We start from the raw sequence: 17,683 nt of genomic DNA, 5'->3' as shown, positions 1-17,683 counted from the left end.
TATTACAGGGAAAACGAGAGCCTGATAACATTTATATTCATAGCAAAGGCAAGCGATTCTCTAGGCTTGTTCTCTGTGTTTAACCGAAGGTGGCAGTCGGGCTTGGTTTCTCCTCGCATCACTGGCTGCTCTCACCACCCACCCATAAGAAAGGATGCTTTGTTTATTCAATAGTCACTTTTAACTGCACCAGGTGGTTTGACAAGAAAGATGAACGCCATAAATTAGAGAGAAATGAGACATACTGTACTTGCTATAATAAGTGGATGCAAAATCTAACAACTATGTGCATACTGAGATGAGCCAACTCTATGTTGCTCATTTGTAATGAGAAAGAGATAGTAGATAGTAGAGATATCTAACTAATTATAATCATGCAGAAATGTTAACACAGTGCTCATTAAGACACTTGCCCCGGGTAAAGCACAGTGACACAGAGCCAGCGCCATGTCCACTCACACTCATCTACTTTATCATTGTGACACATCACAGGCGATTTGGGGGAATATTCCACCCGTGCGGCAGCAGGATTTAGTGAGAGAGAATAAATGCCTGGAGGACTCGGGGGCTAATTGCTGATTTATGTTTACATTTTACCCGCTAACGTTAAAATGCTCATTTATTCAAGATGTATTAGATATATGGTCATCAGTTAGCATTCATGCCCTGCAGTTGCCTCCACTTGCCTTTTAGAAGTGCTTCTGCGCTCTTTGTACTTGTTATTGAATTACATGGGTTTAAAAGCCACATAAATTGCCTTCATTTGAATGCTGAGTTAATTCAGTGGCATGATGAGTCTAGGAGAGAAACATTACGGCTGAGTGACAAAGGCCTGATTCAAGATGCCGCCACATACACGAATGCACACACACACAAACCCAAACCCACACACAAACTCACACAGAGGTTTATGTACACAGGTAGATCAATATAGACAAATACGTACAGACTGAAAAACAGATAATTACAAACAGAATTATTATGTCTGAGGTTCTGTCAAACTGACAGAGACAGGCAGACAAACTGACAGAAAGACAAAGACAAACAGATAAATAAAGAAAGACAAAAACACTGATAAACTGATAGATGTATTCACACAAAAATGCAGGCAAAAAATTGCATGCACATTTTATTTTATTTTCTACATTCTGGAACAATACTGAATTTTTCAAACTATAATTTTTTTTCTTATGTAGAAAGAAATAAAAAAAAGACCATGGTATTAGAAGGTGTGTGTAAACTTTTGACTGTATGTTCTGCATTCTACATATATTAAACTGATGAGGTTCTACCTTCAGAGGGTTCTAACATTGAGGTTTACAGCAACCATTTTTAATGCTGACTCTGTCTTGGGAATATCTAGCATAGTTCAGTGAGACAAGCTGTGTTGCACTGAACTTTTTATATGCTTAAACACACACATGAACACACACATGCACAACGAGTAATACTTACAGCCAGCCAGGAGGCACTGATAGTACTGCACCAAGTCTGAGGCCTGCACCAAGGGGTGGCTGCTGCTGAAAGGAGGTTGCAGCTCGTTCCACTGCGGCGTTCTATTCAAAACAAACACAGAAATCAATTTAGGAAGTACATATCAAAGAACCAGATGTATAGCGCTGTCTCCTGCTGAGCAATAATGGACTCAATTCCCACACGCCTGGCAGACTTTTCCATTTCTTTTGCCTCATGTGGACTCGCCCAAACATACATGGCTATAGATGCTATCAGTTTACACTGAGCTGATCAAAGCCCAAAGTTATCAAAGCAGCTCTAAGTCTTTCTGTCTACTTTCATTTACCAGTTTGCAGTGGGATAATTCTGTTTTCAAACAAAGCGTGTGAGCTGCAGAAACTGGTTTTGTTGGATGCCTTAAAATAGTCATTTCTGTACATAAAAGAATGCTGTATGTGTCGTATGCTAGTCTTGTAGCTGCCATAAACAGAACAGTGCAACACCAAGAGAGGTAGATGGTTGTACCTGGCCAAGGTCCAGCATGCTCTGGGGCAGGTGTTTAACTCCAGAGGTGTGTCATCACCTATCTTCTGCGCTGTGCTGATTGTCCGAGGCTCCAACACATGCTCGACCAGGGTACCGTAGCAACTTGCGATGTACAGCGAGTCGACCACGGCCTGTCGAGACTGATCTGTAAAGAGCAGAAGCATCTCTTTTATTTATAATGATAATTTAATATTAAAAACTTTAATATATAAAAACATTGAATTCTTTTAATATATCTCGCAAATGTACATATGTACAGTAATCTGCAATAAATGTTACTTGGAAGGCAACAGAACTCGAACAGCGTTGAAGTCAGCAATAAAGAGTTCTTTTTTTTTTTTTTCAATTAGTTATGCACTGTGAGTCCAGCTCTCACCTTTTTCCCGCTTCATGTTAGGATTGGTGATGAACCAGGAGCGTGAAGATGCAAACACAGCAGCTACACAAAATTCCCCTCCAATAGACTTGCTAGGAGAGATCTGAGGTGGTGGCTTGGCTTTACTGTAGAAAACAAACACAGGGATGAGCTGCAGGAGACGAGAAATGATGGATAAGAGAAAGACAGAATAGTAGAATGAAAGTGGCAGAGAGAGAGAGAGAGAGAGAGAGAGAGAGAGAGAGAGAGAGAGAGAGAGACAGAGACTGTTTTAAGGAATTTGAGGCCCAGAGTTAAAGCATAGTGGGAACTCAAAGCCACATCACTGAAAAGAAAAGACATCAAGTTGGGATGCATAAATTAAAACAACATTCCCTGCACATGAATGATGTATTTAAAATACTTCAAACGATCAAAAAACATCCCATCTCACACTGCAGAACAAGACAACAATAATAATAAAAACAATAATAGCAGATATAGTTGATTGTCATATATTTGTATGTCGAATATAGTGCTTTCCCAAACTAATATTGTTTAAAGACAGCTGCATGCCTCACATTTACAATAAAAGAGAATGCATGATGGCTTAAAAAAATGACGCAAAAGGAAAATATTCGAACTGTAGTTTAAAGTACCCCAGTACCACCTAATCGCTGATTATTTTTTTCATAGAATGTGTGACAAAGTAAATGCACCCAAATCATGTTTGTATTAATTCTTTTATGCCACTAGGTGGTGAAGGCATGTTCCTGTTTGTCCATCAGTGAGTCTGTCCTAAACTCACATTAGCACAGTATCTCAAAAATACATGGCTAAATACTTTAAACATGTCTAAGTCATGTAATACAATATCATATAAATGACTAACAAGCACTTGATTTCTTTTTGGTGGCAGTAATATGGATTTAGGGCTTTTTATTCATCCGTCGATTTTCAAGGATCAAGCATTTCATTTTCTAACTGTTCACAGGAACGACTGCAGTATGCTCAGAGCCAGCTCGACCAGGATCATCACTCACAGACAAAGCCTTCTTTAAAAACATTTACAACATTAAAATGTCTTACTGCAGGTAAAGGTCTCACAGTTTCATGCCTTCATTCCCGTTAAAGTCCTAGTTTGAACATCCCAAATATGTGTAATATATTTTAGTATATGCAGAAATGCTGAAATCACAACTTTCGCAAAACAACTTTTGCAAGGTTTGCCTTGTCTGTTGCATAAAAGGCAGTCAACTCTAAATGGTTGATTTACATATGGTATAACTTACATAAATAACTTTTTTTACATTATTGTAAATGCAGTGGAACATTTTTAGACAATGAAGCCATCACAAATCGTCTTTTTTTCTTTACAAACTGAAAATGTTTTATAGCCTTAACACCTTCTCACACATGTAATGTGTGCAAAATGTAACCGGTCACATACAGTAACTGCTGTCATTTGCTTATAAATCTGCTTCAAATAGAGGCTGAGCAGCTGTCTGTGTGTGTCCCATTTGAGATTACGGGTTTATAAAAAAAAATATTATACACTGTTGAATTATTCTGCATGCCAAAACCAGTTAGATGAAACCTAACACAGAAAATGGCTGAGCAGTGTTATGGGGTGGCCACATGGAAGCTTAAACTGGAACTATAATGTGGAGTAAGCGGCTTTTAACTTCTACTGTAAAACCCAGCTATGTGAGACACTCGGTTCTAAGCGAGGACACAGGGGACAATTACTTATACAGTATAAGAATGATACAAATCAAGGGAGAAGAACTCAAAATCAAGCTTTGAATAATCTGGCTGTGTAATAAAAGCAGTAAATCATTTATATGTTGTCCTTCACATTGGCCGCAATAGGAAAAAACATTGGTTTTTGTTGTCTGCATTTTATTTTTTTTTAAAGCATTTTATTATCATAGTAACTTACAACAGAGCTGGAGTTAATCAAAAATAACGCTAAGGATATTCTAAACATCAAATATTTGAAAGTCAGGCTGGTTTGAAGGCTGATGTGAACAGATTGTCCAGTAGTTGAACTCTTCCCTTCTGCCCTGCTAGGTGCTGAGTGACCTGTTGCTGTGATCAAGTCTCACTATTTCACTTCCTCTAAAGCTGTCAGCAAGTCATAAATTACTCTCAGGATGAGGAGTGATGATGACGTCTTTGTTTAGCTAGCACCACGCATGGGATGAGGTCTATGGTGCAGAAATAAGCGCTGCTACTGCTGTGTTGTAGGAGTGAACAGTTAAACAGGCTAAAAATATATCAATTTTCAGGAGAGGTGAGTGGTACTGACCCTGATGCATCAGGTTAATGCTTTGTACTGTCAGTGTGTTCTTTTCACATGTCTCTCTCTCAGCTTCTGGGAGATGACAAACGTATGACTAAGAACTGTCCACAAAGTGCAATTCGTTCAGCTAGTCTTTTATTTGCATGTTAGTCTTTAGTCACTTTCACTACTTAACATTGCTATACCCACTATAACAGTCACTTATTATTAATTTTAGCTCTTTCCCAGTCTTATCTGGACCCTCTACTTAAAGAGATAAGGATCCAAAACCTTAACTAGCAAATAAGCCACATCTCTGCCTCATAACTACAGTATATGCACAAAATTGTCACGAAGCTGTGCGACAATCTGGGACATTGAGCCCATTGTTTAAAATGTGAACTACAACTATGCTGGATTTTATTAAAATGTCATCAAATGTCTCTGCAGGGCGGTGAGTAGGATAAAGCTCTTGCTCTTTTACTTTTACGAGCCAGCAGCAAAAACTAACAATTATCCCTTCCGTTTTGTATCACTGAAATTCTTTCCGCTGTTAAACGCCGCTCTTACTGTGATGGCAATATCAATTTCCATCTGGATGTCACAGCGGAAGAAAAGAACTTCTCATAAAAAACAGAACACCAACCAACAAGTTAGCACCACAAACACCAAACGCATCACAAAGCTCCATAATCCAGGGTGGAGTTTTCCTATAAGGCACAAGACCACTAGCATGAGAAATACAACCTTAATCCAGGATGACTGATCATTCATTTCTATAAATCGCATCGAGCTCAGAGTGGTGGAAAGAAAGAACCATCATCTTAATCTAGTTTGCTAAGAGCTTATAATACTAAAAGCTGAAAATAACATTATTATTTAGGTCATGTTTTAACATATAAATGGCAATCTTTAAATATAAAACAACCTATTATTATAAGAACGAGAGCGGCGCATGCCGCTTGTTGGAACTGCTCAGTGGGTCTGGCTTTGTTCCTCAGCTGGGGCAACTGAGAAGCGTCTTGCCAGTGAGGTTTAAAGGAAAACTCTTTGAAGAGGCTTTGGTCAGTGGCGGCTGCCAGCAGAGCCAGATCACAGCTTGGTTCACAATGTTCTGGTTCTTTAAGTAAAACAACCACTGGCGTTGATATGTCTGCGTTTTAAATCACTCGTCTTCTTACTCTCACTGTAAGTGGCTTAAAAGTGTTGGGGTTTCAGTTCTCAAGACAGACAACGCAGGCTGCAGTGATTCCGCGGACCATGTGCATGTGCGGCTTATTCTGAATAAATATTGGCACTGAAAACATCCTGCAAAAAAATGTAACCCAATATCGATGAAATATAAAAAAAACAAACATATTTAGTGTGCTGATGAAAAAAAGAAGATGAATGTTGGTGAACAAGATCCAATTTCCTTTCTTCACCCTTTCCCTTTTTCCTATCTTTGTATTTCCTTTTTTCTTCTGCTGCTCCATAACACAGAGATTCAGAAGGGTTTCCCCCCACCCCATCTTACTAATTCACTGAAAAGACTCCTCGCATGTCATTTCCACTTTTAATTTAACAAATGAGGCCTCTTGACTTGAGCTAATAGCTTTTCCTCAAGGGCATAATTCAATCTGTAATGTCCACGATCAAAGTCCCCGTGCATTAGTGTCTGGGAGCAGGCAAGGCGCCATCGAGGACCAGAAGACGTCGCCATTTATTTTCAGGGCCTGCAGTAAACAAATACGGTGGAGTTCTAGATCCTGTCAGAGCTACAAAGAGCCACAGAGCTGTAATGGCCATGACTCAGAGAAATGGCCGAGGCCTCCATATGGTTGGCGTATATCAGAATGGTCCGAGGTAAGCGTGCGCTTAAAAGAGCTTAGCAGCATGTGGCAATGTCCTTCGACATCATATTTATTGTTTTACAACAGTCTTTTCCTCAAACAGAGGCAGAGCACATGGCTGCGGTACACTATGTGCTAATGGTGGCCACTTGAGTGCTTTTTTTCCACCGTAAACAGCGCAGACGTGCATCAAACGCTGAGGCAAGAATGAGGGCTTTTCTCCTCCATTTCCATCGTTCCACCTCATCACAACACCACTGAGAAAGCCACTCTCATTCCTGTGCGACTTTTCTTTTCCGCGATGAAACAGCCACTAATGCAAGTTCCGCAGGCCTGGAGTGCGGCGAGATTTAACTGAACGATGAGCTCATGCGGTTGTGTAATAACGGTTTGAGGCTCTAACCACACTCCTACTCGTGGAAAGCATGAATGGATCAGCATTAGAGGCGAAGATATAATCTTAAAAACACGCATAATCAAAGGACACATCTAAGATTTTATCACAAGACGAGCTGAAGTTTAGCTCCATGGCTTCACAAGTACAACCGCTGTCATCTGATCCTGTGGGCCATTTGAAGACTTAATTTATTCAATTAAGTGAAACTCAAGTAAATATCTAAGTAAATGAAATGCAGGAAAGGGAACAGTACTGGTGCCACTCGCATTAACAGCTCATTAGGAAGGAAATCGTTAAGGATATCACAGTTTCTCATAAGAAAATGTCTCTGAATTCACAAATCGTTGAAACGGAAAACTTTTCTTAAAAAGTAGAAGAGGAATCGTTCATTGGACCAAGTGCTCGTTCCCGGACCAAGTAAAAAGCAGCACATGCTTTTTATTCAAAGGCGGCGAAATATCTACAATTATTTTTTTTTTTACCAAAATGATCATAAATGGGATTCTTTTAATGGCCTGAGATTCCTTATAAGCAGGCCGGTTAAATTATAACATTCATAAATCTTGCTTATCTACAATCTACACGTTGACTACAAACATTTCCAGAAAATATGAAACAGCATGTGCAGATGCTAAGTAATTTATCTGTATTAGTCAAACACACCCAGAGTTTTGGCTGGCCTGTTTTCTGCAGGTGTAACTGATAAGACTAAGCAATTTAGTAAAGATGTTTTTAAGTATTAAATGGTTTTATCGTGATTACCGTAGAGTGCAATTTAAAGTTTAATCATTGGTCCTTCAAAAAAAAAAAATAAAGATATATTTCTAATTTATATTTATATAATAATATATAATTTATATTTATATATAAAGATATATTGTTAAAAATTCCACTGTTGTAAAGAAATATAACTAATGGATGTTATAAAAAAACTGTGTAGGTGTGTGTCATTTTGCTTTTGCTTTTAAAGTAAACATGCTGCGTCATTTTGTAAAATGATCAATAATAGGGTGGTGCGACATGCCCCGATGCACCTGTTTACTTTCTTGTAACAGCAAATCCTAAAAGGGATTTATAGTATATAGTAGTTTAGTTTATCACACTACTTTTTTATCAGTTCTCAGTCATTTATCGATATGGAACATCTGTAAAAATAAATAAATAAATAAATAACAATTGTATGATCACTTATATTATAGCAGCTATAAAAAGTAATTCCCTCATCAATCCTTAAAAATAGACCGAGAAAAAAAAGCAATACTTGCGACCCTGAATACATGAAATGCTATAATTATATTAAAGCGGTATAGATGAGTGAGTGAGTGGTTTATTACTGTAGGTATTTAAACAAGCGTAGAAGCCACGCAAGACCGCATACGAGGCCATTACATTTTCTCCCAACTACATGATATGATCATCGTATGAGAAACTTTGGGTATTAATCTTTTGCCAAACCTCTGATTCAGTTCAGTAGTTATTATGTGCTAACAAACAGAAACAGTGAGGAGAAATTACAAGATGCACATCAGAGCTACATGAGGAATGTTAATATAAACATTGTATTTTGAACTAATGTAGGAGCTGCTGCTATAGACAATTAATCAACACCTTCCAACCAACCTCAATAAAGAATTAAACAAGACTATGATATAATTACAATTAACTAATTACATCCTAAACTTGAAAGAACCCCAAGCATGAGTGCCTCAGCCATTACTCTTCCCCTTCCCTGTCGAGTTCAGTGTCTTTTTCAAGTCACCAGGTCTTAAAAATTACAAATTAAGATGATTTAGAGCACAAAGATGATGTGGTTGACTAAACAATCACTGTCTCTCAGTCCAAACAAGATAAATGAAGCAAGCAATGGATAAGTAATTGTGGGAAACTGGCCTGAAGTCAAGCACAGCACAAGTAAAGCTCTGTGACATTCCTGAAAGACACAGCTTCTGGTACTAAACTCTTCACACGCACAGAAACACACACCATAATCACATGAACACACTGACACCACAACAGACCACTATATGCTTTGAAAATATCATCAATGACGCATAAAAGGTATATTATTATTATTTATTCTTAGAAAAAAAAGAAATCAGTTTGAATTTTCGGATTGTATTTGTTCAGGGCTATATTAAAGAAACAAAAATTTTTTATGATGTCACAGTATGTGCTACTGAAGCAAATTACCAGTTTTGACCGAAAATATAGAATAAAGCAGAGAAAAAGAGGGGGACAAAGCATATTATATTACCTCAGGCTTATAGGACAAACAACTGATATCAGCAAGCTAAAATATCAAATAAATGAAATGAATACACTCATTCATGAAAGAGAATACAAAGTAAAGCATGCTGGGAATGAATTGGAAAAAACTCACCATGGAGTTTTAATGGAAAAACATCCTGCCCCAAAGAGGTAGGGTCTTCATGATGGAAGAGATACATACACATACATGAAAAACCATTAATGTCCAATTAATTGGTCGAAAACAGTCAGCACAGAGCATCACAAAAACAATCATTCAGGTTATCACACAGAACAATTACAAAGGAGAACACAGTCTGCTTTTATTCGTCTTAAAATCCCTGGACAAAATAAAGAATATTAGGACAAATGGCAATTTAAGACACTTTATAATTTTCAGAAAAAAAAACACACAAGTAGACAATGACGAAAGAGTCTTTTTTTTTTTTTTTAGGTTTCATAAACGTATCATTATTGTAAAAATATCACTACTCAGTACTGACTGAAGAAAAATGGGGCCAATATTTTGTGCCAAATTTCTTCTTACTCTTCTTGGGGTTACATCCACAACACTATTCCGTACTTGCTCTTTTTCCCATCTTTATCTGTCTATGTCCTTAAAATTCTGTTTTAATTCAAATCTGATGCGGTAGCCCTCTAATGAAGACCATCCTCTTCAGGGTTCCTCCTTGCTGTTGGTGCTGAGACGCTTTTCAGCAAAAGAAGGTTTAAAGAGTTTTTTTCATCAAGATAAATTTTCTGTCAGATCTTGAAGCCTAGGGTCCTCTCTGACCGCTTTTCATCAACACATCTGTCATTTAATGAAGGTATTCTGTTTTTGCACTATTCTGTATAGGATCTACACACTGTTGTTTGTGAAATGGCCATAAAAATCATCGGTTTCTGAAAAACTCTAAATAGTTCATCTGGTACCAATGACCCTGCCCAGTCAAAGTCACTGAGATCAGATTTTTGTCCATTCTGATGTTTGATGGGAACATTACCTGAGGCCTTTGATTTTATCCACTGCACACTCCAGATGACTGCATTACTGCATTACAATATTACTGGGCAGGTGTACAGCGCTACTATTAATGATGCCTTCGAGAGTTTATTATAAAAAGTTTGTAATGTACGTTGATCTACTGAGCAAAACTCGCATCACTATCATCACTCTCCAAACAAATCCAAACAAATCGACAGATGTCCTCTTTAAATCTGCTTCTTATTGAAGAACAGTTACAGAACAGCTGCTAATGTACCATGTGCGCTTTGTTGATCGACTCAACATGGTGAGAACAGCAGCAGCCTGCTGAGGACAGTTGTTAGAGTTGGGTTGGCTTACATGGGCCTTTGCGTGTGATGTTCAGATTTACAGGCTGATTCATAGTGACACAGAGAATCGAGCTGGCTGGTGAAAGCCAGGCAGAGGTATTTGAGTAGTCCAGCAGGTTGCAGGATCGGTCCTCAATTGCCTCCATCCCTAAGTGAGGTACTTTAGCCAAACTGCTTCAGTAAATGTCCAGCTGCGTTAACGGATGAACGGAAAATTGAGTGTGTTTTTTGTAGATCCCCATGGAAGAGCCTGTGGCTTGGGGTAAATGTTCATGGGGGTAACACAAGTGATCATTTTGACAGGGGTTTAAACTGGATTAATAAAATCTGTTTTATATTCATGAATAAAACGGAAATGTTAACCGATTATTTGTCTTTATTTTTTTTAAAGGAGTAATATCAAGGTCTGCACATCAGTTGCTTACTTTCAGAAATGTTATCTGAATTAGATCAATGCTAAATACTTCCATTTATTTTTAAATTAACTTTAAAGTCATAATTAAACAAGTGCAATTTCTATTAAAGGCTAAATAAATGAAACATATGAGACTAAAAATGTGTGCAAAAAAGAATAAACATCAGAAGAGGATTCAGAAATCCTTGCATCCAACTGGTTTCAGTTAATTGCTAGGTACAGAAAAACAGCTTTAGACACACTAAGGCTATTTATTTAACTGACATTACTAAGCCAAGCCTTCAGTAGTTTCATTGGCTGCTGCATTTAACCAATCACAGCTGTAACATGCCCATGGACTATTCTGATTGGCTGCAGTTAGAAACAGATCAAGAGCGCAAGAGAGAGACAAGAGAAGGAAGTGAAAGAGTGAGAGGGAGAGAGAGAGAGAGAGAGAGAGAGAAACCCTGTGTGGAAATGGTGCCTCACTTGCGTACTATTCACCACAAACAAACAAAAAAATGCACTATGAGTACTAAGAATATACCTTTGCATACTAACCCATTGCATTGTGTGATTTGATCAGCATCATGGACGTTCTTTACTATTCTTACAAACAACCGCAAAATAGCATACAAAATAGTGTGGTTTCGGACACAGGAGTTAAACTTATAAAATAAAACTACATACAATACTGACTTTAGAAAAATGATGTCGTTAAAACTAACACAGTAACAGTCAAATGTTTGAACACACCTTCTATTGCAATGGGTTTTTTTGTTTGTTTGTTTAGTTATTTATTTTTACCATTCTAGAACAGTACTGGATTTTTTTTTCAAAACTATAAAAAAACGTATGGAAGCATTCCAGTTTGGGAAGATTTGGTCTTTCGTGACGCTGTCTTTTCATGTAACACAATAATTTAAAAAAAAAATTTTTTTCAATTGTTATTATTGCCATTGTAATTTTTCTCTATTTATTTATACATCTACTTCTGTTAACTTTAGTCACTGTAATATTCTGGCCTTGCAAACAGTATTGATACATTTGTTGTCATGTACCGAATAAAAACAATAAAAACTTGAATTACCAAAAAAAAAAAAAAAAAAAAAAAAAACATATGAAATAATCAGTCAACTGAGTCAACTGTGATTTAAAGAAATAAAGGTCAGCTGTACTTGCAAGCACGTCAAGTGCATTTGCAAAACCCATCAAGCACCATGATGAAACTGGCTCTCATTAAGATGATCCCAGGAAAACAAGATCACTGCTTACCTCTGCTACAGTTTGTTTAGAGTTACCAGCCTTAAAAATGACCAATTAACAAAGAGCACCTCAGATTAGAGCCGGTATGTGATAAATAAAATCATAACCATTCAAGAAATCAATTGCTTACTCGCTGTCTGTCCGAGATTCCTTCAAAAGTTAAAATCCTTGCTCAAGGAACATTTATATTTGATTTATATTACCTGAATCGAAAACCTGTTGTTCCAGCATGACAATGCCTTCGTGCACAAAGCCAGCTCCATGAAGACAGGCTTTGAAAAAGTTAATGTTAAAAAACTTGAGTGGCGTGCACAAAGCCCTGACCAAAACCTCACTAAAGAGCCGACAGCACCGCAGCCCATCTCACCTGACACTAATGCATGACTTTACTAATCTTCTTGAGGTGAAATGGGCACAAATTCCCCCAGCCATTCCTGAAAATCTATTATTTTATAGTAGGGATTATAATAACAGCAAAGGGAAAACAAATCTAAAGAGGGATTTTCAACATATACGATAATCAGGTGTCCACATACTTTCAATCATAACAAGCACGGTTCGTTTTTTGATATCATTCTGTCCAGGGACAGCAGGTGAAAATTAACTATAGAAGAAATCCATGAAATCATAAACACTGATGACAAATAATGTTTAATTTACTTCCTAATAAAGTTCAAGCTAAAATACTTTGCAATTACCAAAACATATAAGAAATAGTTTCATTAATTGAGAAGAGCTACAAAGCATCCTCATGATTAAAATCTGATCCTCATGCAAATGACTTATTACATCATTACAGTACTTTTTCAGGTTATGGTTCTCACAGCTTTAAGCTTGTACCAGTGTGCCAACAGGATATGTGGGATTTCTGCAGTCTATTTCTGCCCTATCCCTGACCTTATTTGTGTGTGTGCGCGTATATGCATCAGCAGGCTGAAGCACACGAGTGTATAAACATACACCAGCGCAGCACACACAAAAGCCATAGCACCTGGTGTGTCCCACCTCCATCCTGCCAACAGGGATTGTTCATACAGGTGTAAATGCGTGTGCTCAGAGCGCTGTATAGACACACACTGGTGGAGGCCTGTGCTCAATGACAGATGGGCCTTCACTACTTCTGCGCAGTCTGTTCGAGTATACGATCATACACGCAAGAGGGCAGGAGAGGTTTCCAACATTTAACTGTACATATGACACGTTGCTTATGTCAGTAGCTACTTCCCTTCACAGCCAGGCACTGTGCAGAGCTCAGACCTGTCCCATCAATAGACGGAGACCATCTAAGGCAGACTGACAAAGGCGTGTTACGAAGTGGAGGTTCTTATTAGTTTTCACATGCTGGCCACAGCTGGAGACAGACAGAAGACGAAAACTGGAAAAAGTGACGAGAATGAGAATAAATGCATCTGCGCTAAAGAAAGCAGAGACAAGAGGGAGGGAGGGAGGGAGGGAACGTGTACGCAGCCCGACACCCAGCAACAGTGAAAGTGGAGAAGTGTGGAACTGGCCGAGGCCATGTAAAAGAAGGCCAGAAGAACGGATACCATCCTTAACGTTACTACAGAAATAGGATAGGTTTAAAAAACACAACAGGGAGGGTCAATATTAAAAATAATAATGATAATAATAAATAATGGCCCAAAGTGTAACAGAGTTACTGTTATAATCCTGAAGTTGGTTATTTTCCAATTATGGCACACTGAAAATGTTTTTATTAATTCATATAAAACTATTTAATTTATAATATTTGAATGTATAATTTAATCATAGTTAAAGTGATTGTTGTGAAACATACATGATGTTTCTGTTATCACTTCTTTCATTTACTAACTTATTTATTTTTTTAAACATGTATTATTAATCTTTGACTAGTCTTTGTGAAACAGCTGTTTCTATGACACTATGTTATACTAATACACGAACAATATACTATAACAGATCCCAGTGATTTGAGTAGAGCTGTCACTACTGTCAGAGCTGCTTTTACAGAAAATTAATCACCAACAATCTGATTTAGGAATTCACCAGCAAACACTGCTTCTATTAATACCCAATCCTTCCTCCTAAAATCTGAATTTTAAGAGAGAGCAAAATAAAAGGGTGCTGTTGTTACACACAGGTAATGTAACTTCATACTATGAATTGTACAAATCCATGCAAAACAAACTATGATATATAACACATTTCCATATGTATCTGAATCAAAACACAAGCCTCCAGTCCTCCACCCACAGTACACCATCTCTGTGTTTATCACTCTGCTACTGCCTCTCCTGCGTCACTTGTTTCGTTAATAGATTTCCCATTCAAACTTTCCATTTAAATAAAAATAAACAATCGGAATAAATCGTAATTATGACGAGCTAGTATGGAAATGCATACTGGAGTCGTTGATACGGTTGAATAGTCTTTAAGGTTGTGTTCGTATTACAGGCAGGCGATGCGCAAGCTATGATGCCCGTTTGGCAGGTATTATTCATAATTTATATCTGAATAATAAGTAGAGAAAAGAACAACATACAGGAGAACATGGCACTGGGTTTGCATACAAGTCGAACCATACACATCAAAAAGACAGAAATCTAAACCCCGTCCGCACAACAGATGCAAAATGGTTCGTGCTTGCATTGAAAACTGACACGGTTTGCATGAAATAAGCTACAAGTCTCAATTTCATCATTTTTGTCTTATGCTTTACACATATACACAAAAAAAACCACACCAATGCACTATTCGATAAACACGTAAATTTAAATAGCATCGGTACTAATGGGAAAATTTTTAAATGTGATCTGTCAAAAGTATAGCAGGTCATAAAAATGACATGGCTAAGTGACATATTTAAAGGGAGACAGTGATGAATTGCTGTAAAAATGTACACTCCCTGACCGAGTGTTATTCATAAATATGGATAAACAAAGGTTTTTAAAATTAGCATCTTAGCATGTTATTTTTCAATTTTGTCTTTTAAACAAATGGTCATGACACCCAAAGCGGAGACATGTTTGTAGGCCAAAGACACACCAATAAAGTGTCGCACAAACTGAGAAGTTAGAAAGTTTCCTGAGGCAGGAATCACAAATACACAAATATGGCACATTTCAGTTTTGTCCTGAAAAGCATGTGTAAAAACTCACCCTGTGCGCTTGGTGATGCTACCCAGCGTCATGGGCTGTTTAATCTGAGCCAGCGGCACCACAACCGTCAGACTTGGCAGAGGGGACAGTCGCGGATTCCCCATGTTGTTGTTGGTGAAGTTGTTATAGGACTCTTGGTTGTTGAGTTTGGCTGGAAAAAAAAAAGAGACAGCATCTGATTTATTTAAGTTTTAGAAACACTATTGGACTTTTTTGGTACAAAAGAAATATGTACAACTTTTGGAAGTGCTTTTTAGATTCTATCAAAAAACATATCAAGTTAGCTCACCATGTCAGGGTCTAAAAAAATCATTAAAAATACACACTACAACAAGAAAGGATTAGTCACTAATCCAAACACTTGGTAAAGCAGTGGGTGTTTAGTTTTATTTAAAAACAACTGTTCCTCAGCTGTTCATACACCCAGGGTGAAGGACAGAGGAAATGTCTTGATGCATGCTTTCCTTATGTCTTGAAGGGTGGTGGGTTAAGTCACACCATACTAGAGGCTTGAATAGATTGTTCTGCAAAAGTCAGGTGATAGTGGTAACCCGCTGCTCGTTGCCATGACAATGTTGTAATCGTACTCTGTGGTAAGAACAAATTAACTGCGAGGAGTTTGTGAATTACCAAATGACGGCATAATTTCGCCCCATCACTGTCTGAAAGATGTGATTCTAAAGAGCTGCTCGTACAAAAATAGGGTGACACAGAGCCGCAGATATAAGAACCATGGGTGTATCGACTACAACAGTCAAAGTTCATTATTTACATCAGCTTTGAAGTTACAATTCATTATGTTGTGTTTTTTTGGCACAGGAAATAAAAAATAATAATAATTATATATTACTAGCATTAGTACCCGTTTGAAAAAGGGTACTTAAAAGTTTATAGAAATATTTAAAAGGTTAAAGCTAAAAATAAGATGATTGGTATCTGTCGCATAACTGCTCATAAATTCCCTTTTCAACATTTTGATTTAATTTATGGTGCAATATGATGTGTATAGCCACAGTCACCTCAAGGGAAACTTTGCTGGACAGAAATACTGACATAATAAAGAACGGACAAACGGACAGAGGTGTTTCTGAAAAAATATTTTTACCTGTAAAGTGTACAAGTTACAAAAAAAACAAATTCTATACCTTTAAAATAATATTAAAAAACAGTCACCACACTTGTGGTCACATGTTATCATAAACAGTACACATGCACGCGGATGTTGACTACACGAGTGACACACGTGCATGGATGCCACTCTTTAAACTGTCTGTTAAAGCAAAGCTATTATTAAATGCAAGAGTTTAATTACCTGTCTTATTAATCACCTTGCTTTAGTAGCTGTCACAAATCTCACCTGTATTATTAACATGATATAAGCCCCTTTTGTGATTTATCTACACCCATAGCACACACAGACAACCTGTAATGTCCAGCATGGGCCTAAACAAACTCGCTCAAGAATTAAATTACCCCACTTGTGCAACAACCTCTACACAAAGGCTAAACGTACACAAAGCCTGTGACGAACAATTATATCCCAAAGGTAATTTCTCCATTTAAAAAGGACCCTTTGTTGAGTATAAAAGATTTAAAGGATTCTCTCGAAGTGAGAAGCTGCAAAACAAAAACACAAGTAGAAGGCAGTAGAGGTTTAAAGTAAAGCTGGAACCTATGCGGGACATCAGCAGCACCAACAGCGTCATCACAGTCGGCTAAGATGAGCCAGAGAATTTTCATTAATAAAAGAAAACACACCTGTTTTGCACAAGCCTGAGCATGTACTGTATATACTGCATGTTTATATAAAAGATCCATAGCCAATTCAAATACTTTAACCCTCAGGCTAGTAAAGAAATAAAGTATGAGAATGAAGTCACACTGGGCTTGTTTACCGCAGTAATGCAGGGTGTAATGCAAATGCCACTGAATCCTAAACTTATCAGAATCTTAAAATGTAACTCACTTGTTTTCATACTGCTTGATACATTTACTGACAAAAATAAGTATATTTTTATTTATTATTATTTAAATTACATCCTAGAATGCACTACCAGAAGTGAATAATAATTCAACAATTGTACAATTGGAATATTTTTGCTGTACAAAAATCTAGTCAATTAACATATCCCTAAGCATGTATTCAGCTTAAAGAAGGCTTATACACTAAATGCAACAGGATTTCTGTTAATAGTCAGAAAAGTAAAATAAATTTAGATGATGTAACAGTGACTACATGTGCACAAATGAAACGCTTGGGCCCAACTACTAAACAACGCAATGCAAATTAGAGTCCTGTAAGTGTACAAAGATTTAAAATAATACATAGAAGTTCATTATGATTTTATATAATCATTGGAATGATGTCAAAAAGATTTTTATTGATGCAAAGCAACGGGACATGATATTTGATGTTCTTGTTTTTACATGCT

The 17,683-nt window shown here is 37.3% G+C and overlaps 1 protein-coding gene across 6 annotated transcripts in view; it reads right to left on the bottom strand.

The window, feature by feature from the left end:
• The window catches only part of bcas3 (BCAS3 microtubule associated cell migration factor), a 207,852-nt gene that overhangs the window by 127,800 nt on the left and 62,369 nt on the right, over positions 1 to 17,683 (bottom strand). For 5 of the 6 annotated variants that reach the window (XM_053506832.1, XM_053506833.1, XM_053506836.1 and 2 more), the window contains exons 16-20: positions 15,252 to 15,402; positions 9,250 to 9,294; positions 2,378 to 2,502; positions 1,981 to 2,146; positions 1,456 to 1,556 (exon numbers count right to left, since the gene is read on the bottom strand). In XM_053506832.1, coding sequence (XP_053362807.1) covers positions 1,456 to 1,556; positions 1,981 to 2,146; positions 2,378 to 2,502; positions 9,250 to 9,294; positions 15,252 to 15,402 — 588 coding nt within the window. The remainder of the gene's footprint in view (positions 1 to 1,455; positions 1,557 to 1,980; positions 2,147 to 2,377; positions 2,503 to 9,249; positions 9,295 to 15,251; positions 15,403 to 17,683) is intronic. The other variant, XM_053506834.1, reaches the window with a different exon arrangement.

The sequence above is a fragment of the Clarias gariepinus genome, chromosome 11 (assembly GCF_024256425.1).
Source record: "Clarias gariepinus isolate MV-2021 ecotype Netherlands chromosome 11, CGAR_prim_01v2, whole genome shotgun sequence".
Lineage (NCBI taxonomy): Eukaryota > Metazoa > Chordata > Actinopteri > Siluriformes > Clariidae > Clarias > Clarias gariepinus.
Note: the sequence above shows the minus strand (reverse complement) of the source record. Positions and strands in the feature narration are given on the sequence as shown.